The sequence below is a fragment of the Arvicola amphibius genome, chromosome 9 (genome assembly GCF_903992535.2).
Source record: "Arvicola amphibius chromosome 9, mArvAmp1.2, whole genome shotgun sequence".
NCBI classification, from domain to species: Eukaryota; Metazoa; Chordata; class Mammalia; order Rodentia; family Cricetidae; genus Arvicola; species Arvicola amphibius.
Window position 1 is genome coordinate 42,145,772 of NC_052055.2, and position 25,515 is coordinate 42,171,286.

Genomic DNA, 25,515 nt, shown 5'->3' on the forward strand with positions numbered 1-25,515 from the left:
TGGGAAGAGCAGGCAATGCTCTTAACCTCTGAGCCATCTCTCCAGCCCCCTAGTAGGATCGTTTTATGTCAACTTGACACAAGCCGAAGTCATCTGAGAGGAAGGGACCTCAGTTAAGAAAATATCTCCATAGTATCTAGCTGTAGGGAATTGTCCTAACTAGTGATTGACTCAAATCATTAATTAAGCCCATTGTGGGTGGTGTCATCCCTGGGCTAGTGGTTCTGGGCTCTATAAGAAAGCGAGCTGAGCCACCCATAACAAGGGTTACGGAGCAAGCCAGTAATCTGCTCACCTCCATGGCCTCTGCATCAGCTCCTGCCTCCAGGTTCCTGTCCTGCTGGAGTTCCTGTCATGACTTCCTTCAGTCAGGAACTACAAGTGTAGAAGGGTTTCCTCTCCCAGCTGCTTTGGGTGACAGCGTTTCATCACAGTAATTATAGCCCTGACTAAGATAGGGACTCAGGCCCCTTGCCCAGAGCACTGAAGGAACCTTGTGTATGAAGGCTGAAACCTTGCGAAAGGCCACACACCTAGAAGGGATGCAAGTGGGATTCTAAGTAGTGAAACCTGACTCTGGATCCCCAGGGAACCTAAGCCCAGCCTTGACCTCTCAGGGATGGCTTGTGGCACAGAATGACCCTACCAGCCATGGTCTCAGACCCTGGCACTTCTGCTAGGTCTTTGGTCGCCCCACTTCCAAATACTCCCAGGGCTCAACGCTTCCCACTTACAGTGAGCCCAGTCTTCAGGGACTCTAGGATGATCTTTGTAGAGTGGGAACATGTCATTGCTGAACTGAGAGTGATTCTCAGGACACAGAAGAAGCGTGTCTGAGACAGAAGAAACATTCCTTCCCTTATCTGCCAGGAGAAGCAGTCTGAGCTGAAGTCTAGTGGAAGATGGGAAGAGCCTGACCCAAAGCCTGGAGACCCATGCTCTCACCAGCTCAGGGGCATGGGGAGCTATGGCATAGCCATTTAATGCTTAGTGTAGGGACATGGATCTGGAAATCCAGGGGCTCACTCCTTCACTCCTGATTCTTCCAGGAAGTGATTAAACACCCCCAACGGGCAAAGGCAATAATCAGTGAGAAGAGTTATGGGCAAGCCTGTTCAGGTACCCAGTCAGCCATCCAGAAGGCGGGAAGGACAAAGTAGGGGGTCCTCAAAGGTCTCAGAGTTAAGATGCTCTGGTTCACTGCTTGCAGCCACCACCTGTGCCAACCGGGAAGCAGAAATAAGTCTCCACCATGTCCGAATCATCTTTAAATATATGTAGTAGTCTAAATAACATTAAAGCAAATATAAGACTTTAAGTTAATGGAAAAGGAGCAGGGTGTCATAGCTACTGAGGGATACCCATTGCCTTCAGGTTCTCTTTGAAGCCCTGACCCTGCACACGTCACTCTGAATACATCTCCTAGGTCTTTGACCTGTACCCAAGACAGTGCATTCTTTTTAATTCACCAAGCAGCACAGCTCTGGAGTCACCCCATCACAGGTCAGATGGGTTTCCTTCTGCATCTCAGATACCAAGAAGGGCCTTTTCTTTTTCTTTTGTGTGTGTGTGTGTGTGTGTGTGTGTGTGTGTGTGTGTGTGTTGCATGTATGTGTATGTGTGTGAGCGAGCATGTAGAGCACAGAGGTCAATGTCCGTTGTCTTCCTCTACTGCGCTTCATCTTATCTTTTGAGTCAGGGTCTTGTAGTGAGCCCAGAGTTCACTGATTTGGGCAGATAGGCTGGCTCCCCAATCAGCTCCAAGGACCCACTTATCTCCACCTCCCCACCCTGTTCGCCACCATTACCCTTGAGGGCTGGAGTCACAGGCACGGGTCCACCTGGCTTTATATATATACTTAAGTGTTGTTGTGGAATAGTTCACTATGTAAAGATGTGTTGCGTTTGTTTATGCTGTGGAATATTACTTTCACTGTGTAAAGGTGTGTTGCACTTGTTTCTGCTGCCTTTGTTAACTATGTAAAGATGTGTTACGTTTGTTTCAGCTGCATTTGTTTTACTCATGCAAAGATGTGTTGTTGTTTCACCTTGCTTGCCTATGGCGTCTGATTGGTCTAATAAAGAGAAGAATGGCCAAGAACCTGGCAGGAGAGTGCTAGGCAAAGCTGGTGAGCAGAGAGAACAAACCGGAGAAACCTAGACTTGAAAAAGAATGAAAGAGCAGAGAATGAGGGAGAAAGAGAGGGGCACACCCTGGGCCAGCCAGGCAGCCACCAGTCAGCCAGACACCAGCAGCAGTGAAAGTAAGGTATACAGAAGGAAAGAAAAGGCAAAAAAAAAAAAACCCCTGTGGCAGAAGGTAGATAAAGAGAAACAGGCTTGTTTAAGTTAAAAGAGCTAGCCAGAAATGAGACTAAGCTAAGAGGAGCGTTCAAAACTAATAATGAGATTCCAAGTCATGATTTGGGAGCTGGTTGGTGGCCTAAAAGAAAAGAAAGCTGGGTACACCTAAGTGTGGCTTTTCTACATCTGTAACACGGCAACAGGCTTCCTCCCTCTGCCTACCAGCATGAACATCACCTCTCACTAGATGACCCAGCATTCCTCTTTGCTTCCCTCCCTCACGCTGGTGACTGCCTGACCCCAGCAGCCTGTGCCGCTTGCAACTCCTGTTGGTGCCATGGTGGGTATGAGACTTAGAGTGGATCAGACAGACTAAGGGAAAAGACTTCTGTGTCCTGTTTGTGCCAACTAATCTCTCTCATGCTGCACCTCTAAGGGCAGCAAGTTAGCTCTCCTGAAGCACGAGCCCTTTCAGTCCTCAGCGCCGTCCTCTGGGAAGCTGCTTTTGATGGCTGATCAAACTGAGAACTGTTCAAAGTCACATCATAGGTGACAGGACAGGGATCAGAACTCAATCTACAAAGCTCACATCCTAAGTTACACTGTCAAGCACAGGCCAGCCATGGGCAAAACACTCCAGACAAGCATTTGGTCCTTAGCACATTTCTGCTGTGCCCTGGAAAGTGTTACCTAGCCATTCAAGTGCTGTTCACCCCTCTGCCCTCCCACCTGTTTCTCCTCCATGCACATACATGTGCATGCCTTTCCATCCACTCAACCCCTAGCCAATCAGCCGTATGTCCATTCAGCTAAGACCCATCTTCCTCCTGCTATCAATCTGTCTATATACTCTACGGCATAGCTGCTCAAATTCCCACCCAGCCCTTCTCCCATTATCCATTTATGCTAAGACCTACCTTACTATATAACTTGGTTGGGTATCTTCCCATTCACCAGTCACCTATGTACATACCCATTTATCCAGGAAAGCATCCACCCATATTCAAATAGTCATTCTTTATCCATCCATCCATCCATCCATCCATCCATCCATCCATCCATCCATCCATGTGTTTGGCCATACACCGGCCTCCCATCAATTAAAAGCCCATGCATCCACACATTTATTAGCTCATATATCCATCCAATGCTCAACCACCCACCCATGGGTTCATCGATGCAAACACTCATCCTGCAAATGCACACCCCACCGACCCATTCCCTTTTATGTTCAACAGAAGAACGTTCACCCATCTACTTATCCAAACTTCTCTTCCTCATTCACCCCTTTCCTTCAAGCTGCTTAAAAACAAAGGCAACCAGGCGGTGGTGGTGCACACCTTTAATCCCAGCACTTGAAAGGCAGAGGCAGGCAAATCTCTGTGAGTTCGAAGCAAGCCTGGTCTACAGAGCAAGTGCCAGGACAGGCTTCAAATCTACACACAGAAACCCTATCTTGAAAAACCAACCAACCAAACAAACATAAAACCCAAAGGCAAGCCGGGCGGTGGTGGCACACGCCTTTAATCCCAGCACTCGGGAGGCAGAGGCAGAGGCAGGCGGATCTCTGTGAGTTCGAGACCAGCCTGGTCTACAAGAGCTAGTTCCAGGACAGGCTCCAAAGCCACAGAGAAACCCTGTCTCGAAAAACCAAAAAAAAAAAAAAAAAAAAAAAAAAAAAAAAAAAAAAAAAACCCAAAGGCAATATGATTTTCAGAAATAAAGGTTTAAAGAAATACATGAGATTGGCTGGTGACACTGTTCAGTTGGCAATCCCAGCAGAATCACAAAAGGTGAGCCATAAACACAGCTGAGCTTCCTAGGTGCCAAAAGAGAGAGAAACATAATCTATTATAGGCTCACCATGTTCATAACATACGATTAAACCAGTTGTTCAGTGGTGGTGATATCTGAGCATCCATAAGTGTGCAAACCGGGACATCCCTTCTCCTGATTGGGGACAAATATCTCAATGGGTCTGGCCTAACTTTAACCTATGCCTGTTGTCTGTGTCTAACGATTAAGAGGGATTTTTTACTATGGGGCTGATAATTAGTTTAAGCACCATGCTATAAGATGTAATAAAATGATTGTTGAACAGTCACTGAAATGATTTCTAGAACCGTCCTCTCATTGACTCTCCATAGGGAAGGCCATGACTGATGCCCATGGGCTGAAGAATGAAGGAGTTTTGCCACCCTCACCCCGGCCCCTCCCACTCTTGAGGAACTTTGAGAACGATCCCCTCCTCTCCTAAGCCTGACGTGTTCCTGCAGTCTCTTGTGTTGGCCTGTATGACCCCCAATACCCACAACAAACGACTTCATAATTGTACCTTGAGGTTCTATTTTTTACAATCGTTTGATGAAGTCAGGTATAGTGGCAATCAATTCTACCATCCCAGAGTCTGAGGCAGAAGGATCATGACTTGAAATGCTGGCCAGCCAATCCCAGCAATCCTCCTAGCCCCATCTCCCCAGTGATGGGCTTACAGGCACACACTGCTCCTATTGGCTTTTATGTCGGTGCTGGGGATTGAACTCAGGTCCTCATGCTTGCCTCAGCCTCTGTCTGGGATTTTCATAGGATGCAGATACCCGAGGAACACAGGCCTGTAGAGGAGAGCCAGCCTGGGACGGCAGCGTTAGAAGCTGAGTGCCATGGGTACCTGGGAAGTGAGTGCCGTTTCCATGTCAACAATGAGAGGCTCCAGGTCCTCCTGTCCAGACCCCCAGACAGTGGCTGCATCCACGGCCACCCTCTCCTCTTCCAGCTGAGCCACAGCCTCAGGCTGCATGAGGGTGAGACAAAAATCTTGTTCCAAAAAGTAATTAAGGAGAAAGGCCACTGAGGGAAAGACATCACGGGTATCGTATCTCAGTACACCTTGACTTGAGACTGAGCGGGTGGTGGCGGTGCTGACAGGGAGGGTAGACAGGAACAAAATGGGCAGGACAAAGGATCAGAACTCCTACTGAAGGTGAGAGGTTCATCAGCTCTTTGTCCATCTCTGCTCTGCTTCTAGATTTTTTTAATTAAAAATTTAATGATTGAATTTTTATTACATTGTCTCTTTATTCTTTTTTTTTTTTTTTTTTTTTTTTTGGTTTTTTGAGACAGGGTTTCTCTGCAGCTTTAGAGCCTGTCCTGGAGCTAGCTCTTGTAGACCAGGCTGGTCTCGAACTCACAGAGATCCGCCTGCCTCTGCCTCCCGAGTGCTGTGTCTCTTTATTCTTTTGTGTGTGATAGAAACTTTGAATTACATTTATTGTCTGTGTGTGCGCGCATGGAAGTCAGAGACAACCTGAAGGAGTCTGTGGGCTCCTTCCACCATGTGGGTCTCGGGAACTGAACTCAGGTCTTCAGGTTGACTGACAGCAATGACCCTCACTCTGTGAGTCATCTCACCCCTCCCCCTTCTAATGAGAACTTAATTCCTAGTAGAGGATAGTTTTCAACCTCCAACAGAACAGCGCAAACAACACGGGAACTATGTATTAGGGGTGTTTTCAAAGGTCACATGGTCTGACTTTTCCTATATCAAAATGTCAGCTCAAACATCCCACAGCTATGGTCCTGTGCCAGCAGCCCTGGGGTAGACCCCAAAGAGGATGGATTTTTTTTTCCCCCTCCATTTAATTCAAAGTCGATTCTCATTGTCTTATAAAATATATATTTATTCTGCGGCATATAGGTTCCAGAAGATTCTTTCCCAATGATTCTGACTGTCTTCTCATTTTATTTTAATATTGTTCCAGGACAATTTTCTTTCCTTTTTAAATCAAGGTTGACGAAAAAGCTCAAAAGGAGGCTTTGAAAGCAACCACACTTTCACTCCCAGAGGTCATTAGTGACAAGGTCTTACTTCCCCTGATTGGCATTTTTCTAGACATTCCTCCCGGATGGGAAGCCGCGATGCTCTAACAAAGACCTCGTCCCTGACTGGGCACTAGCCTGTCCCTCCTTTGTCTGTGGCTTTAGGAAAACCATGCACTCTTTAGATAGACATCCATTCTGGGAGAGATGTATGGCTTAGGAAGTTGAGTCCTTATTGATGAATAAATCTTAATCCAGTTTGTTGGCTAATTATGCTCTCGGGAAGGTGGTTTCTGCCTCGCAGGAAGGATTAAGTCCCCTGTCTCCGGTAGTGAGGGGTTAAGCTCCAGGTCTGTAATGACTGAGTAATGAGACCAGCTCTCTGAGGACCCCTGGCATCCATCGATCAGGTTTCCCTTCTGCAGGGACAATGCCAGAAGTGGGCCCAGCAGTTAATTACAGGGGAGGTCAAAGGTCACTTAAAACCAACACCAATCTATATACTTTCTCATTCCTAACTGCGCACAATGTCCACTGCTCAGCCAGAGGGAGAGAAGGTCCCTATCCCACTCTGAGATCTGAGCTCTTTGTGGGGCTACAGCTACTTTGTGACCCTCTCTCAGTGCCCCATGTGGTTTCTGGCCATCATTAAGCATTTTCCCGCTCCCTGTGCCTGGAGCATCGTCCCCATCCCAGGCTCCTAATAACCCTGACCTGGGATTAGGTGTTTCGTCCCCTCTGAAGCTTAGCTTACCCCTTTGAAGCTTGCCCCCTCCTCCTGCAGCTTGCCCCAGCTCCCCTACCTATAGACGCCAACATTACTGTGCCATTGGAAGCTGCCAGTCCACGGGGATGTGTATCTTGTTCAGCCTGAGCCTCAGAAGCTGGCAGAGTGTATGCAATGAGCATTGGCTGACTGCTGAGTGAATGAACACGCAACCTGGCTGTCGCTTCCACTGACAGGCCCTGGAAATGTGTGGGACGGCACAGGGCAGTATGTGGGTCCTGTGCCTAGGACAACTCCAAGAGATGGGTGTCAGCACCTTAACTTTATGCCAAGGGAAATGAAGGCTACTGGGGCAAGCGGAGCCAGGGACTGAGCCAGGCTGCCTGACTTAAAAAACAAAATAAAAACAACCCCCAAAAACAAAAAGCAAAAAACTAACCCCTGTTCAGTCACAAAAGGCCACATAGCATGTGACCCTATCCACAAAGTGTCTCCTGAACAGGCCAGCCCAGAGAGACAGAATGTATGCTAATGGTGTCCAGTGGTCACAGGGCCTGCAAGTCTGGGGGTAGGGGTGGGGGGGCTAAGAAACATGGAGTTTCTAAACGCATTGCGGTGATGAGCCACTGTGGAGTCAGACATCACGTGGGTCAACTATGTTAGGTATGCAAACTGTATCTCCACGCAGATAGCACGTGATTTCCCAGAACCCATAGAAAACTGAAAGGAGAAGGGCAGACTCCGCGGTATCTCAGTCCTCCACAGCACGCTGGGGCATGAGTCCCACGTACATCATATGACCATGCAATAACGATCATTTTTCAACTGAAGAAAAGCCAGGGTTATTGTTGAACAGATCCATGGGGTGAGCTGATCTTTTGGCTTCTTCCTGGGTGCAGGAGAACACTGAGGACGATCGCTTTGTGTGTACTGTGTTTTCTATCTTGTTTTCAAAAAGTATTTCTAGACGGATTCCTACTATGTAGCCCAGGCTGGCCGCTAACTTTCATGTTCCTCCACCTCCCAGGAACCAGCATTTCAGGTGTGCACCACTGCACCTGGCTCGAGGGTGCTTACTTTGAACCATGATCCATGCTACCTGCTCAGCTTGGGTCCATGGCGGGGTGTTTTCTCCCAAGATCAGCGGGGTGTCCCTACCAAGCCCCTAGGAAAAGGATGGGCAAATTATTGCAATTCTCCCTTGACCATAGCCTAAACCCTTCCTTGGGGCTCTTTCCCAAGATCTGGCCTCAAGACCTTATGAAACATTGGTTTATGGAAACTGAGCCCTGGAAGCGTCTGGGGGTGGCAGTGAATTGGGCCCGGGGCTCAGTCAGCCCCATGCTCTATCTCTCTCCTGTCTGTTACAAACTGGATCCCAGGAGCTATCAGCCATTCTCACCTTCCTCTGGCAAGACGGGGTGGGGTGCAGGGTTGCAGACCCTGAATCTTAGGACTCTTCAGGGGCTGCAAACCCAGTCCCCAGATCATCAGAAGCACACAGGTTTTGGTGCTGAAGTCAGAGAACTGGTCCACGTTCTGAGGGGCCACAGAGGGAGTCTTGGATACCGAGCTCATCAGCAAACCCAGCCTTAGACCTAGGACTCCCAGCTTAGCCTCTGTCTTCTCCTCCCCCAGATAATAGAAGTAACAGAGGAGACCCTTCATGGCAACTGGCTAAACCTTCACTGTGGTCCACGTAAGGAAGACCATTTCCACTCCCCTACTCACAGGGCAAGTTTGCTGTGAAGCCAAGAGCCCAACACAAGCAGGCTAGCTTTGGAGGTGCCCTGAATCTGGATGAAGCCATCCAAGGGCAGCCCTTTGTCTCAGCAGACCAGAGCTTCATGCCCATGGCATCCACTGGGGATTAGGACATTTGCCTGCTCTCCTGCTGTGGCTATGCCAGCCCCTTACCTTCAGTCTGGACCTTTGCCATAGGGAGCTGCCAGCTGGCTTCAGAGAGGAAGTAAGAGGACCCCAGAGAGGTCCAGGTCTGCCAGCGGCACTGGCAGTGGGAACGCGACAAGTGCTGATGGCCCAGCAGCATTTGTCACTGCCAGGGTGGAGAGCACCCAGAATGAGGGACTTCTTCCAGTAAGACCCCTGGCCCTCTCTGAACATGGCAGTCAGTATGCTAAGGCCTGAGAGACGCATAAGATGAGAAGCTCCGGTCCCCATGTGTCTATTCTCAGTTCTATACCCCTTCTCAAGGAAGGGAGGCCTGGGCAGAAGGCCTGGATCCTCTGAGAGAAGGGTGCATCTTGGAGATGCTGGAAGGCATAGGCAAAGAGCATCCCTGACAGCTGTTAGGAACCTGGGTCTGAAGCCTCAGGCAACCACTGCAGCTCCAGTCCTAGTCCTCCAAGGGTTGCAGCCTGGATCCATCTGGAAGACCAGTCAGGACAACCTCTGGGACCCCCTGACCTTGCCCGTATACACAAGCCTCTGCACTCTTTGTCTCAAGGCCTTTGGGGAAGGCTGATATCCATTTCAGTAGCCCTCAAAGGCCAACGAGCCCACAGTTTATTTTCTTAGAAATAATGGTTTTTTTCTGGTTAGCATTCCTCTGATGGAAACACAAATACAGCCACTGTAATAAGAAGCAGCCTAGGGGAGGGAAGGGGAGAGAGCCTGGAGGCAGAGAGGAGAAGGGCTGCTGCCTGAGGGGACAAGAGACCCAGGGTGTGGGAAGCCAGGTGGGGAAAGTTTAAAGGGGGAAGACACCAAGAACATGGCTCTGCGGCCACCTCCAACACACAGCCCTCTCAGCCTCCCTAACACTGCGACCCTTCAACATGGTTCTGCACATTGCGGTGACCCATCAGATTATTTAGCTACTACTTCATAACTGCAATTTTGCTCTTGTTATGAACTGCAATGTGGGCTTGTGATGAACCTGATATGTGGGCTCTCTGATAGATAACTCCCAAGGGGTTGGGACCCACAGGCTGAGAACTGTTGTCCATGAGCAAGACAGACTCCCTCCCTCAACTTCTCCTCAGATGCACACACCTAGGCAGATGCCGCTGCTCCCATTGTCAAGGAAGGCAGACTGAGGAAACGAGGGCTCGAGATAACCCGTTACTTGCAGAATTTTGGGCGACAGTGAACTCCTCTGAGCTTTCTTCTATCCATTGGCCCCAGAGCTGGAGGCAACGTCAGAGACCTCTGCTCCACCCTCCTAGCATGGCTTGGATGGCACCTCCTCCAAGAACATTCTCCACCTTCCCCCACCTCCCACCAAACCTCCTTCTCCCCTACCACAGGCAAGGGTAGATACCCACTTTATCTCTGCACCCCCACTGCATCCTGCCTCTATTTACCTGCTGCTTTCCAACCCATTTTGTCTTTCCCAGCTTCCGGGTAATCAATGAGGTCATGACCAGGAAACACACCTGGGGCCAGTGCGAACCCTGCCGGTGAGAAGATCCTCAGCTAACAATCTGGACACTCTAGGCCAGGTCCCACATTTTAGGTGAACTTGTCTCCCATACAAAACCAAGTGCACAAGTTTTCGTTGTCCCTGATCAGACGGTCAGGGGCCCCAACAACTCTCCAAGTGACTTAACTGCCATTGACTGCGACCACTCACAAGCAATCCTGCCTGGGTTTTTAAGATTTATGTGCTTGAGTGTTTTTGCTTGCATGTATGTATGTGCACCACATGTGTGACTGTCGTCTACAGAGGTCAGAAGAGGGCATTGGATTCCCTGGAACTGGAATTACAGAAGATTGTGAGCCACCATGTGGGTTCTGGGAATTAAACCTGGGCCCTCTACAAGAGTAACAAGCACTCTTAATGGCTGAGCTATCTCTCCAGCCCCGACCCGACTCCTGCTGGGTAGTTTTAACTGTTGTCTTGCCACAACCTAGAATCACCTGGAAGAGAGTCTCCATGAGGGGTTGTCTAGATCAAGGTGGCCTATGGCATGTCTGTGGAGACTTGTTCCAAATGTTAACTTAATGTGGGAAGGCCCAGTGCATTGTGGGTAGCACCATTCCCTGGTTGGTTGGCTCATCACCAAGCAAGCAGGCAGCAGGGATTCATTTATCTTTCTGTCCTTGAGTGTGGCTGTGACGTGAGTTTTGAGTTTTTGCCTCAACTTCCCCACAATGATGGACTGTACCCCGAAACTATAAGCTAAAATACACCCTTTCCTCCCTGTGCTGCTTTCCTTCACATTTTGTCACAGAAACAGAAACAAATGAGAACACCACTTAATTGTTACCTGGGAATAAGTAAGGGGGAGTTGAAGTCTCCCTGGGCTGGAACCCCCTCCATGTGCCCACCCACCCCCGCTTTCATCTTGGACAGTGCACACATTAGCATGCATAATTGCATGTTTTCAGACTTAGCGGGAGGAGAATTCTCCTTTGCTCGACCTCCCCGCTCAAGCCTTTCCTGGCTTCCCCTGCCTCAAGCCAAAAAAAAAAAAACCAAAAACCCTCTACCTAGAGTTTCAATAAAGTGTGCTATAATCACGATGGAAATGACTTAATAGGACCTCAGCCATTATTTGCTCCAAAGGCCAATTGATTTTAGATTTTTTTTTTCCCTTAATGATAAACTAAATGAATCGCTGGGTGTGTTATTAAGAGTTTGGTTAAAACCTTTAATGACACGCTCTGTAATCTACCTGACTTTAGTGATTGACAAGTACACCCCGGGGATATAAAATCCAGGAAGCGATTATTTACAATCATTACATACATGCTAATTTTGCGATCTTTGACGGTTGTCATTTTTTTCTTTTCGCACACACACCAAAAGGAAAATAGTAATATATTTAATATATTGTGGCCAAAACAAAATCTCATTTCCCCCAAGAGCTTTAATTACAGCATTTTGAAAAGGGCCTGAGTTGAAACTTGCGAGAGGAATAAAACCACTTGAATGAATGGTCTAAAAATTAAGCGCACATAGACGGGCAATGTGCGCCATGGGTTCAGACTAAACAGCCATTAACAGAGTGGAGGGGGTCTTGGTTATTTAAACAAGCCATTTGAGGGTGGTTTGCTCCTCGTTTGAGGCCTGGTCCTGATTATAAACGAGAGCTTTTAATTAAGATTAGTAAGACCCAATTCAAGCTATAATTTGGTCCTTTTCCTTCGCAAATGTCTATGAAAACAAGGCGATTAAGGTTAAATGAGTTGAAGCCTTTAAAGGGATGAGTTGCCCCCTCCTGGCCCCAGTCTGCAGCTGGGGCAGAATGAGCTCAAACAGGCCTGGCTAATTCAGAACAGGGGGCTTGCTGATACATGGTCGGCCCCCATGACCTCCAAAAGGCCTGTGTCCGAAGGGCCGCATGAGATGCAGAAACGCAGCTTAGATAAGGGAAGAGGGGCTGGGAGACAGAGTGTGGAAAGGTCCCAGGTAGAAAGAGCTGGGGTTTGAGGAAGAAAAAAAAATAGGCAACTGGGGTGAGGTTAGGAGGGGAGATTAAAAAAGAGAGAAAAAAAAAGCAGCAGCTCAAAGTGTTTGGGCAGAGAAGAGACCTGGGGTAAGCCCACCGGGAGGGCCTCCTATCTGTCCCATGGATGATGTGAGTTTAGTGGGTCACAGTCACAGACCTGTCTCTAGGGAACAGCTGTGGAGAAAGGATGACTGTTGGCTCCTCCATCAATACACAGCTAGGGATCCCTCTCCCCACAGCCTGCAGACAAACTGTTGAGACCCCAGCATAGCTAGGGATCCCTCTCCCCACAGCCTACAGACAAACTGTGGAGACCTCAGCACAGCTAGGGATCCCTCTCCCAACAGCCTACAGACAAACTGTGGAGACCCCAGCACAGCTAGGGATCCCTCTCCCCACAGCCTTCAGACAAACTGTGGAGACACGGTGGCTGGTGGCTGGCATCTCTCCACTGGGTCATCTGTCTGAAGGCTGACCTCTCTGGACCCAGTACCTCAGATGAACTCTATCACTGGTCCACACCAGTCAGAGACGTCAGTTTCCTCATCTGTAAGTCTTCAAAGCATCTGAGGCTCAGGGAGTCCTTCCCTGATGTTCCCTGGGCTGCTAACTGCCTTCCAACCACAGCTTTGGGCCAGCCTCAGGGTACTGGCGTGGGCCATTACCACCTAGGGAGTCAGGCTCTGAGGAGGGATGAACGGGGGCGAGAACTCACCTATTTGGGAACCATGGACGGTTTCTGGAAGGAGGTGGTCCTGGGGACACCCCTCCCTCCACAGCTAGGTTCCTGGGATGGGAATCTAACAGTTGACAACCGCAGCTCTTGAGGCAGGTCCAGGAAGAGCCCAGGAGGATACAATGCAGTATGGCAGGGTTTCAAATGGAGGTTGTGAGTGGGTCTGGAAAGGGCCACCAGGAGTCACCTGTCAAGCTCAGGGGCCACTTGGGTGCCCTATGATGAGTTTTCCAACTTTCTATACCCACAAATTCACTTCCACCAGGACACAAGTCACAGAGAAAATTCCTCTGCCTCATCAGAACCTTATCAGTGGCCCAAGGCAGCCCCATTTGTCCTCAGCAAACCCCTTACTTCAGGGTCACTCTGTCAGCCCACAGCAAACCCTCTGCCAGCATTAATAAACCAGCAGGATGAGATGATAATTAAACTAAAATGGGACACTGCCTCAGTGTCATCCTCAGTTCCACCACCATTGCCACCATCAGCATCCCAACCACTAACCATCAATATCACCAACATCACCCTCATCCCATCACCCTGACCACCATCATCAACATCACAGTCACTAACGTCATTAATATCGGCATCACCATCACTACCTCACCTGCCACCATTGATGGTCCACAGCAACAGCAGCTAATGCTTGTGTGTTACATTCCACATACCAGGTCATGCTTTCATGCTTTAAATACATGAATGCACCTAACCCTTGCCTTCTACAAAGTAGCTGCTAGAATGATGCTCACTGTAAACACAGAGGTTGAGTGACTGGCCCTGATACAGGCGGGGTGTGAGTCCCAGCAATCTGGCTCAACATCTATTCTTTAATGACTCTGCTCAGCTGAAGAAGGACCATTCAGAGCATGATAGACAGCAGTGACCACAGCGGACGCACAGCAATGGGCCCATCACACCTGGGCTCTTACCCTGATCCTGACAAGGTCCTTCTCTCTCAGATGGCCCCTGGACAATCTGAACCAGGAAATAAACATCCGGGTGGTCTCTGAGACCCCTCAGGTACCCTGAATGTGACCTGTCAGTCTTTCCAGATGTGTGTGCAGTCTTCTTGGGGTAACCATCTTAGAAGATCTGATGGCCCCTGTATCAATGTTCCAGCAGGCTGTGCTGATGCCAACCAAAGCCTGTGTGAGAGTCTCCAGGCATAAGACACCTGCAAGCAGGGTGGGTCCACTCAGGTCCTCAGAACCCAGGCCAACCAGCATGCACTGTGATTTAAGATTGCCACTGACAAACAACTTTAGCTAATAGGGCACTGCCAACTGAAGGGCAGGGACACATGGTACCATGAGTGTCACCTCCACGGTATGTGGCGTCGAGGGACTCTGAGAGTCTTTACCATTCACAACCCCCTGGAGCTTGCGGCTACTCAGAAAGCACATGGTGGTGATTAACACACTTGTCTGCATGTTGGACACCGGGAGCTAGGTACCAAGGCAGTGGGCTTCACACACTGCACTGTGTCCAGCCCAGTCTTCAGGGGGAGTGGGGAACAGTTTGAGTTCAAAGAGTCAAAGGAGACACTGATGTTTGTGGAAGGCAAATCATCACTCTGGATTCAGGTTAGAGGTGGGCTGACTGGCAACCAAGGGTCCTTGCAGAGGTTAGGCTATGCCCTGCTTTCTTCCCACATGACACACGGTCAACGTGGTGCCATCAGAGAAAGGATCCTCTTAGCAACTCCCATGCTCCCCTCTTCCCACTCACTAGGGTCTCACAAATTGCTCGTCTGAACTCCAGTCTTGGTTGGGGAGCGAACTCAATCTAAACCTACCCCTCAGGCTAGGACTAATGTCAGACTCTCCGCCAGAGCACAATGACAGATTTCATAAGTGCCGTGCTCTTAGATTCCTGGGGACAAAGCTGGAAGCATATGGCTTGAGATTAACAGCCCCAACACCCAGGCCACAGCAAGCAAGGCTGGGGAGTAAGACATGACATTGGAACCCAGAGTCAGAAGAGCAACAGTGGAGGGGCTTCTGGGAGCATGAGGGGTGCTCAATGCAGGTGGATATGAGTGGATTCCTGCAGGGCACTACAACTTCCTTTCGGGCAGATGCGGGCAAAAAGTCCACATAAGCAGGTGGCTGAGCTGGTTGGGAACAAGAGTGTGGCTCTTGGGCTGGAACATAGCTCAGTTATAGAATGATTACCTGATATGGAACTCCCCTCTGTATGCTATAAATATGTTTTTATTACCGTTGGTTATTAAAGAAGCTGCTTTGGCCAATGGTTTAGTAAACACAGGCGAGAAATCCGAACAGAGACATAGAGAGAAAGTAAACAGAGTCAGGGAGACATCACGTAGCTGCCAAAGGAGAAAGATGCCAGTTGCCAGAACCTTACTGGTAAGCCACAGCCTTGTGGTGATTCACAGATTAATAGAAATAGGTTAATTCAAGATGTCAGAGCTAGCAAAAAATATGCCTAAGACATTGGCCAGTGTCGAAATTAATATAGTTTCTGTGTCATTATTCAGGTCTGGTCGGCCAGAAAATGAACAAGCAGTCTCAGCCTGCAATTACTTAGCTACAGGGTGCCCTGGTTTTGGTCCCTAACACTCTATCAGCCAGCTGTGATGATATACATCTGCCATCGTCTGTAATCACAGAGACAGAGGCAGAAGGATCAGGAGTTCAAGATCTCAGCCCAGGGCTCCATCAGCATGGGGAGTTTAAGCTGAGCTCAGAAGGACTTCAGAGGAGTAGGCTTAAGATGAGAGCCTGAAAGCAGAGGACAGCAGGGGCTGGGCTGCGAGACGGACAGGCCAGCTCAGTGGCTTCAGCTAGCAGAAGGGATGTGCCAATCATGGCCCTCCCTTGCTAGGGACACTGAGTCTCAAGGACAAGGAGAAGGTTAGGAAGGATATACACGTCCTCGTGTGTGTCACCTGGACCACAGAGTTACAAACCCCTCCAGATCCTGCCAGCAGCCGAGCCAGACCACTCCACCAAATACTTTGCACATGACCTTCTCTCTCCACTTGCTGCCTGCCCACTTCCCAGAGGCCTATGGGTCACATGAGCTTCCCCCTGCAGCTCCCCGGGACCCAAACAAGCCAACAAGGTGCCGACACTAAGCAGGACCTATAGAGATGCCATCCGTCAGGCTGTCAAGGCTGAGTAAACGCATTGGGTCAGTGGTGCCAGCATTCCTGGGGGTGTTTGGCAGCTGTAAGGCCCCAACTCTGCATAGCCTGGACAGAAAGGGCAGAACCCCATCCTGTTTTCATGAAATGCTTTCCCAATGCAACTCCACACTGAAAACTGAACTGCTGTTAGGGCCAAGACAAAGGATCGGAAACTCTGGGTTTCAGTCCTGTCTGCACTATTATAAAGCTCTGGAAAGCCTGCTGTCAATACCCGCCTCAACTGATCTTTCTCTGTACACTGAGGGTGGATGGGCAAGCCTAGGTCGGGGGTACATGGATTAGGGAGAATAGCTTTTAGACCCCAATAGCCCAACTCAAATGGGGTCAAAATGACCATGAGATTTTCATGGGACAATATCCTATCTGGCTCAGACTCCTGGATACCAGTACCACAGTGGCTTTACTTTCTCTGCAGAGGAGGCAGTTTCTTTCCTTTCATTTTTTGAGATCTAATGATCTAGTCCAGGTTAGTCTCAAACCAACCCTCTGTGTAGCTCAAGATGGCCTCAGCCTATAGATCTACTTGCCTTGAACTCTTTCTATTTTATTTATTTATTTATTTATTTATTTATTTATTTATTGGCAGGGTTTCTCTGTATAGCCCTGGCTGTCCTGGAACTCTATTTTGTAGACCTGGCTGGTCTCAAACTCAGAGATTCACTCGTCTCTGCATCCTGGGATTAAAGGCATATGCCACCATGCCTGGCTTGCCTTGGGTTTCTTGAGTGCTGGGATTCCAGGCATGCACCACCATGTCTGCCCTGGGGAATGAGTTTCTACTTCTGAACCACCAACCCAGTACCCCAGGTGCAGAGAGGAGAGGCTGGACAGATGAATGGCTTGAGCCACAAGCTGTCTTTAAGATTTGGGGGCTAGAAAGAGGAGAGCCAGCTGAGCCACTCTCACAGCCCAGCCCACGCATGGGCAGTTCCTCTGTAGAAGCTACAGGCTACACAGGGTAGTCTCAAGTCTGAGTTAAGGGTCCAGAAGAGGAGTCACCCTGGGCTTTTACTGTCTCCCCTTGATTTCTTTTTTTTTGTTTTGTTTTGTTTTGTTTTTTCGAGACAGGGTTTCCCTGTAGTTTCTAGAGCCTGTCCTGGAACTAGCTCTTGTAGACCAGGCTGGCCTCGAACTCAGAGATCTGCCTGCCTCTGCCTCCCGAGTGCTGGGATTAAAGGCGTGCGCCACCGCCGCCCGGCTCCCCTTGATTTCTTCAAGAAATAAAAGGGTTAAAACTTATGTGAAAGCCAGGCACCCCCCATTTCCAGTTCCATCTTCCACCCTCCAGGTGAGCAGCTATATCTCTTGGAAGCCTGCAGAAACACGAGACTGACAGAGCCCAAGATGTCTGTCCACAGTGCTGGGATGCAGGAAGGTCACGTTAGTATACCACAGAGCGGGTCTCGGCCACCTCCCTCTGGCCCCAGGCTTGGTGGAGAGGACGGAGGGAACTCACCTTCACACTGCCTCCCTTCCCCCTTGTAGCCAGGCTTGCAGAGACATTTGTAAGACTTGGGTGTGTTCTGGCAGATGGCATCTATGTGACAGTCATCTGTGCCCTCTGAGCACTCATCCACGTCCACGGCTCCTGTGGGGAAGGGGAAACTGCAGGTGAAGCGTGCTAGGAAGACATCTGAGACCATGCTAGAAGTCCATGCCCCCACCCCTACCGTTGACAACTGGGGTAACTGACATTCACAGTCACATGTTGGGGCAGTTGGTAGTATTCTCTGTGCTAGGCACGGGACACCACACATCTGGTCTTTAACAGTCCATTTTTTTTTTTTTTTTTTTTTTTGGTTTTTCGAGACAGGGTTTCTCTGCAGCTTTTTTTTTTTTTTTTAGAGCCTGTCTTGGAACTAGCTCTTGTAGACCAGGCTGGCCTCGAACTCACAGAGATCCGCCTGCCTCTGCCTCCCGAGTGCTGGGATTAAAGGCGTGCGCCACCACCGCCCGGCCTAACAGTCCATTTGGGTATGGCCATTATCCTCACTCAACATGTGGAGAAGCTGAAGGCCAGGGACACCAGAAAGAACGTCCTCTCTGTGGATCTTGGTTTCCCCACAGGCATCATCCCAACCCTCCACACTCTTCATTCCAAAAGAGGCCCCGGAAGAACTTAAATGCAGCCCCTCTGGGTTGCAGATGAGAAAACTAAGGCGGAAGAGTGTGCAAATACTGAGCAGAGGCCACCCATGGAGGGTGCAGGTGACCTGGATGTGAGACTGAGCCCCAAGGCAGTGGGAAGGATTATCTCCTAGGACCCAAACCAGAGCAGAATCCACAGATCTGCCTTTTACCCTGCTAACTCAGGCCGCTGCCTCAGAAAGCCAATTATCACACCGCAGCTTCTAGACCCCAGCACCATCCAAGCTCAGAGGGCTCCGGCGCATCTCCTGTTCCCAGCACATAGATACAGAAAGCTGCAGCCATGGCTGCACGATGAAAAAGACCTGCACACACACACACAACTAGGAGAGAAGAGAGGGGATTATGAGGAGAGTAGCGAGAGAGAGCGAGCTATCGAGAGCTAGAGAGAACGAAGCACAGACATACCAAAATCAATCCATTTAACCTCCTCTCTCTCTCTCTCTCTCTCTCTCTCTCTCTCTCTCTCTCTCTCTCTCTCTCTCTCTCTCCCTGTCCCCTCTCTTGCTCTGAGTTTACTCAGGGAACAGCCAGAACTTTAGGTTTAGATCAGAGATCTGAGGCCAGTGATACTTGCTCCTGGACTCGACCCCGTCACAGAACAAGCTTGTCTGGGTGTCACTGTCCTTTCAGTTGGCTGTGACCACCAGACAGATGGACAGGCAGAAGGACTCAGGTGAGCAGACAAGGGACTTTCAGCAGCTGCCCTGAGGACATCCCCCCTGGGAGGTTCCAAATGTCCCCATCTCTTCATCCATCTGGCCTCACCCTAGACTTCATGGTGCCCAAGAATGCCCACTTTGAATTAATCCCCTGGCTGGACATTGGACTCTAGGTCTGTGGCCCTACCCTCACCCAGACTCTTCTTCCTCACTCAGACTCCAAGGTTCCAGCTCACCAGAGGGGAGAGAGACGTTGAAAAGAAACACAGCAGACTCTTCCCTGAATACACTTGCACATGAAAAACACGAGCAAGCACGTGTACAATATGCAGTATCCCTCCCAAGGCCAGCCACTATGCTCAAGTGTGCGGTCCACCTCTACAGATTCTCAAAGGCAGTAGGCAAGAGCCAATAGGCAGGCAGCATAGTAAACCAGAGAGTGCTTGCCGGGGCTGGTGTTGAGTTTGTGGGGGAGGGGCTTTCTGGGGAGCTGGGCACAGAGGGACCACTGCTTCAAGGGCAGGACACCAGAGAGGGCCAGATCACATGGGGCACCTCTAAGAGACACCCTCCTACTTCCCATGGGTCAGGGCATGAGAGTGAGGGACAGGAAGTTCCCTAGGGGTTTGAGATCCCTTCTATCTCCTACCTAGGTAGATGAGATGGAAACATAGAAGTTTGGAAGGGGTGGGTGGGGCTGTCTGCCTTTCAATTATAAACTCGGCCTGGGAGCAGGGGAGCCAGACTGCAGATCCCTGCACAGCCTTCAAACACAGGCTGCTCACTTCAATCCTGGTTTTCTTATTCTGAGGTCAGCTCTGGGCAGGTCAGGCTTCCACAGAAGGAAGAGGGGAGCAGAGGCAATAGATACCAGGAGGAACAGAGAGGAAGGGAGAGGGACACAGGACAGTCCCACAGAGAGGAAGGACCCCCAAAGCCTGGGAGGGGGGGAAATGCCCACAGACATGTCTAGTACCCCCAAGAAGGCTGGGATTCTGGAATGGGGGCATGGAAGAAAACTCAGCACCAATGGTGAAGTAGCATGGACTAGCATGAAGTCTCTCCAGCACTGAATCTGCTGTGGGACTCTCACAAACAGACCCACTCCTCTGAAAACAGACCTCGGGAGATTCTGCTGGAGGGAGAGCAAGGCAGGACCCTCCCCACCCTCTCCCAGGAAAACACTGGAGATGTGAGGAGAGAGCCAGGGTGTGCAGTTTTGCTCCAGAACCCCTTCCAGGAAACTCAAATCAGGAAGGGACACCCCCCACCTAGCAGCTCCTTCTGCCCTGACCTGCTGGCTTCCTCCCGTGCCTCCTGCCCGTCTCTCTGATGGTCTCGACATGCAGTCCTGGTTTGTTCGCGATTCGTGTTCCCCATCCACCTCCTTCCCTATGTCTGTCTGTCTCTTCTCCCACTCCGGTCTGACAGTCCATCTGTCCATCTCTTCCCAGACATCTCCATCCTTCCTCTCTCCCTTGGTCCCCTCCCTCGGCGCCGCCCCTCCGAGTCCTCCCGTTTCTGGTGTCCATCTGTCTCCTCCTCTCCGTCCTTTGATCTGCCTTTCTCCTTCCCGCTGTCCACTGCCTCCTCGCTCCCCTCCCTTACCTCCTCTCCCCTCTTCCCTCCCGCGGCTGTCTTTCTCAGGGCTTCTTCCGGGGCCCTTTTGTCTGTTCCCTCGGCTCCTCGGCTCCTGTCCGTCTGTCCCTTCATCTCCCCACCTCCCCTCCAGTCTCAGAGCGTCCTTTCTGGCCACCTCCGGGTATCTCCTATGCGACAGCTGCCAAGTCTTCGGCCCTGGGGGAGCACCACTCTCGGCTCGGGGGGTGGGGGTCCCTGCCGGTCTTCGTATGCATACCGGGCCCCGCTGGCGGCCGTCGCTCTTCCTTTCTTTCTCCGGCCTCCCTCTTCCCCTCCTGGGGCCCCAACCCACCCCGCCCCCGCGGGCCACGGGCGCTCCCAGAAGTTACTTTGCAAGGAGGCAGGACCGGGCGCGGGGCAGCCTCCGACGGCGCGGGGTGGCAGCCCTTAGGTCCCCGCGCGCCGCAGTCCCCCGGGTCCTCGCGCTTACCTGGGAGCCCGCTGCCCCCCACCAGCCGTCCGCGCGCTCCCAGAGCGAGTAGCACGCACAAGTGCCAGCGCACAGCCGCCGCGCCCATGCTCAGAGCGGGCTGCGCCGGGTGCGGGCGTGCTGGGCACCGGACGCACCGAGCGGCCGCTCAGCGAGCGCTCCTGTCTGCTGCAAGCTCCGCTACCGCTCGGGCTCCGGAGCCACCCAGCCGGCGAGCAGGACAAGCTGACAGCCGCGCGCTCATTGGCCCGCGGCAGCGGGGGGCGGAGCTCCGCGGGAGGCCGTCCAGTGGGCGTCGGGTGGGGTGGCTTGCCGGAGTCTGGGCCCACCCCCTCTCCCGGGGCGGGCGGCAGGTGGGGGGTGGGAGACCTGCGAGCTGGGGTCGCGGTGCAGGACGCCACCCGGGCCGAGACGGGTCCCCAAGTCACCCTTCGTTGTCCCCGCTCTGTGTCCTGGGTCCCCAAGGAACAGGATGACTGTTCCTCGGGCGCAGCACCCTTCAGCCCCGCACACACACAATCGGGGAAGTAGAGGTGGAGAAAGGCCCAGAGGCACCCAGGACTAAAGGCGATGCTCGGTGCACGCAGCCTATGCACAGACATTTATTGAGTCTCTAATGGGTGCCAAGTACTGCCTGGGCAGTCACACACTAACAGGCATGGAAAACTCTTAAAGATAGTTTCAGAATTTACATACAAAATCAAAAGAACTTTTCAGTACGTCTTGTAGGACAATGGTTATAGAAGTGCCTGACTTGGAAATCCAGGCATCGCGCCTGGAGCTGTGCTTCCGTGGAGAGGACGCGCGACCCGGCTGGGTTGAGTAGCCTCTCTACCCCTAGATGCTTGTCGCTCCGCCAAGCCCAGGTTCTCTAGTGATAGGCTCAGCGGGGCGGAGCGGGAGGGAGACGGGTCGTGGCGTCGCGGTCACCCTGGCCCTGAGCCTCCCCCAGCCCGGGGTCTACACCTGACCCCTCGGCCTTGAGGCCTGGCATGCACTCAATGGCCGCTCTCAGCTCTGGAGGCAGGACACTGAAGAAGTTCAGCAAACCCCAAGGCCCATCTCCTTGACAACCACCAATAAGAGCTCCTGTTTTCTCCTGCTCTCCAGTCTCAAAGACCAGACTTTTCTCTTTTTGTCCACTCTGCCTGCGCTGTGTTGCACCCAGCGGTTCCCCTTCACGCCGCCTCCCTGCCCCCAAAGCACAGTCTGCAGCCACCTCCAAGGCCCCAGAAGGCTAAATCATGTCTCTCATCTCCTGCTGCCAGCCAGATTTCCCGTGGGCTTGTGGCACTGGGCTGGAGGCTGAGGCAAGGGATCCATGCCCACATTGTGCAGAAAAGATCAGGGAGGAAGTGGGGCCCTGGCCTCTATTGTGTTCCTGCCCTCTACACTGCCACTGCATGCATTTTCTTTCCCTGGTTGTTCCTGGTCATGTAGTTTAGTTCGGGGACTATGCCTATTCTCTTGACTATATGGCTTTCTGATTTTTTTTACCACCTGTGCATGAGACATCACGACAACCAGTCTATTTGTGAGAAGTGTTTTCAATGGGGGCTCTGACTTCTTAGTACCATATTTTCCCATGGGTCTTCCTCAGGGGCTCCCATCCCTGCTCAAGTAAGTGCCCCTAAACACAAGAGCAGCCATGAGACTTTTCCTATTTTCTCTTTCAATATTAAAGGTGGGATGGAGGTTGGGGGTGGCCTAGGACTCCCTACAGTCCCTAGGGATTATTTTATTAATATGAAAATTTTATCTGCAATGTGCCCCCTCAGTAACCTTGGAGGTCAAGTTTGTTGCTGACCTAACGTCCCTCAAGCGTGGGGGAAGAAGTGGCTCCCTCGAGGAGTCCATGGCACGTGTGGCAGAGCCAAGGGACAGTGGAGGAGGGGAGTGTCTAACTCCCTGATGCTCACTTCCCGGAGCAGAAGCAAGACATGATGGAGGCTGGGGTGTCTGTACTGATGACCTGGGTGACTGGTGAGCTGGGTGGATGGGGTCCACACCCTAACATCAGGACTCTGGCAAAGGATGTCTTGGCACCCCTCCATATTGAGCTGAGAACACGAAGGCCACTGGTTTGGGGAGCCAACTGGGCTACTTCATGGCCAAGCCACCTGTGTGTGCTCTGCACGTCAATCAGTGCACCTGTGCTCTCCACGGAAGTCCTATCCAGACCAACCACAGGTAAGGTAGCCTGGGAGGCAGCTTGCCCTTTGCACCCTGAACCCAATGTCACTCCGCCAGGACAGCCTTCATACCCTCCTACAATAACAACCCTGCTCCATAAGTTCCATGCAAGACCCCCCCCCACAGCCTCAGAAAATGAACATTTCCCTGTTCTCACCCCCAGTTTCCTCTCTGCCTCCATCCAAAATGGGATCCTGAAGGCCTTGTCTATGAACACAGTTCCCAAAGGGAGTGAAACATGCATGAATGAATGAATGAGGGAATGAATGAATGAATGAGCTAGTGCGCGAGTGAGTGAGCCAGCAAAGGAGTGAATAAATGAACAAATGGTCACGGAAACAAGACAGAACAGCTGTGAACTTCTGTTGCTCTGTTGAGGTGACTTTGACTGTGCCAGGTCCTTAAGAACAAAGCCAGATGTCTCTCCCCTGAACAACCTCACTTTCTGCACTCTCTGGGGGAAGCTAGACTGGTCAGCAGAACCCCAGAGCAGACGACCTAAGACTTGGGGCCCTTTGGCTCCCCCTGGTGACGGTTCACTAAGGTGCTTGCCAGTAAGAAGGCAAGAGGAATTATCTAGTTCCCCTCTGCCTTCTAGGTAAGTCCTCTGTGATCCAGCCTCACCCCTCCATGACAGGAAAGTCCCAACCTGGGTTCAGATCATAACCTCAGGACTGACCAGTTCTATAATGGTGTCCCCATCTCGGATGTCGCTTCAGCCTGGATTCCTCAGCCCGAATGGCCTCTTAGAGTCGTTGGGAGGGTAAAACCAGGCAAGCGTGACGTGGGACCTCTCTGAACCTCAGTCTCCCTCTCAGTAACAGGAGAGTGATGCTGGCATCTTCTGCAGAGGATTAAACGGGACACTAAACCTGAAGCCCTCAAAACCATGACAGGTAGAGGTCTTTGTGTTCCTGTTCGGGCCAAGGGAGCTGGTTCGAATAGTAGCAATAGCCACTGGGTTATAAAGGTCTTCCTTTGGGACATTTTTAATCAGGATGGGTTCTCTGGGTTAGTTGTGAAAATGCTTTGGGATACAAAGTTCTCTGCAACTATAAAATGCCATCACACACACAGATGTCATAGCTCTGTGTGGTGAGTTTGAGGTCTTTTGTTCTTTTTTTTTTTTCTTAAAAATAGAACAGAAGAAAGAATGGAAAGGAAGTATTAACTCCTCCTGTGGCTGTATGTGCCCCTTGGTTCTTCCATGTTGGCCTTTCTGCAGTTCCCTATACAATCCTGGGCCATGCAGGTCCTTTCTTGTACTGGGCTGGGTTTTCAGATGGAGTCTCAGTCTCGAGGAGCATGTAATCTAGGTTCTGAAATGACCTGGCGTTGTGGCCCAGTGTCTTCTCCGCCTGTATTTGCCGGGCATCCCTAGGTATGTGGTATGGTACTGGGACACATTAGTGAATCCCACCATCTACTCCCATGATGCAGAAATTGTTGCCATCCCCTCTACAGAGCACCTGAGAAAATGGATCTGAGGTTTCCTGTCCAGGATCACAGAACTAGCAAATGTCCAGAGGTGGGATTTGAACCTGGGTTTGTACAGCCTGCTCATAAATCACGGCGATGAAAGGACAGAGGGAAACAACGGCAGCAATGGGCACTACTCACTGTAAGGCTTTGGAGTTTTCTGGTTTTGTCCCAATATTGGGAAGAGCGACTTCCTCATGGTACCTAAATCACAGCGGTGTATAACCTTCCTGCCTGACTTCAGTCTTACTCAGTTTTATTATCTGCCTTTTTCTTTCCCCTGACTGTTGGAATATGGAACCATCCCTGTCACACTCTGGAGGCAGAGGAGACAGGATGATACTGGAAAGGCTTCTCAGAGATGCCTGGGTGCAGCAGGGGACCAGCGGCTCATCATGTCACTTTATGGGGTTGGGGACAGGGGTCACAGTGGCTGTATGGGGAGCTCATGAACCTGACTTGTGGCTGCAGGTTCACAGATGGATGGATGTGAGGACTAATGTCAAGACAGCCCGGCTTGGGCTCAGCTGACACCTGGGGAAACTGAGACCTAGTCTCATTCCAGCCACTGTTCCTTGGGCATGTCTACTCACTGCCATCTCAGAACATCAGGCTCCACTCAGGGGCCACCAGGACTTCCTCAAAGCCTTGCTCCACACATTCCCACTCACGCGCGTGTATACCAGGCAAAGCTGTAGCCGTGGCCTCTCCCCTCCCTCCTCTGGCCACTGACTTTCTGGAAGCAACACCAGTTTTCAAGGTCAGGTGTAAGCATTCCTGACCCCCTGAG

The 25,515-nt window shown here is 51.0% G+C and overlaps 1 protein-coding gene across 3 annotated transcripts in view; it reads right to left on the reverse strand.

The window, feature by feature from the left end:
* The window catches only part of Scube1 (signal peptide, CUB domain and EGF like domain containing 1), a 117,357-nt gene extending 96,216 nt beyond the window's left edge, over positions 1-21,141 (reverse strand). For all 3 annotated transcript variants that reach the window (XM_038342917.1, XM_038342916.1, XM_038342915.1), the window contains exons 1-2: positions 21,054-21,141; positions 17,629-17,760 (exon numbers count right to left, since the gene is read on the reverse strand). In XM_038342917.1, coding sequence (XP_038198845.1) covers positions 17,629-17,760; positions 21,054-21,141 — 220 coding nt within the window. The remainder of the gene's footprint in view (positions 1-17,628; positions 17,761-21,053) is intronic.
* Between the last annotated feature and the right edge of the window lie 4,374 nt (positions 21,142-25,515).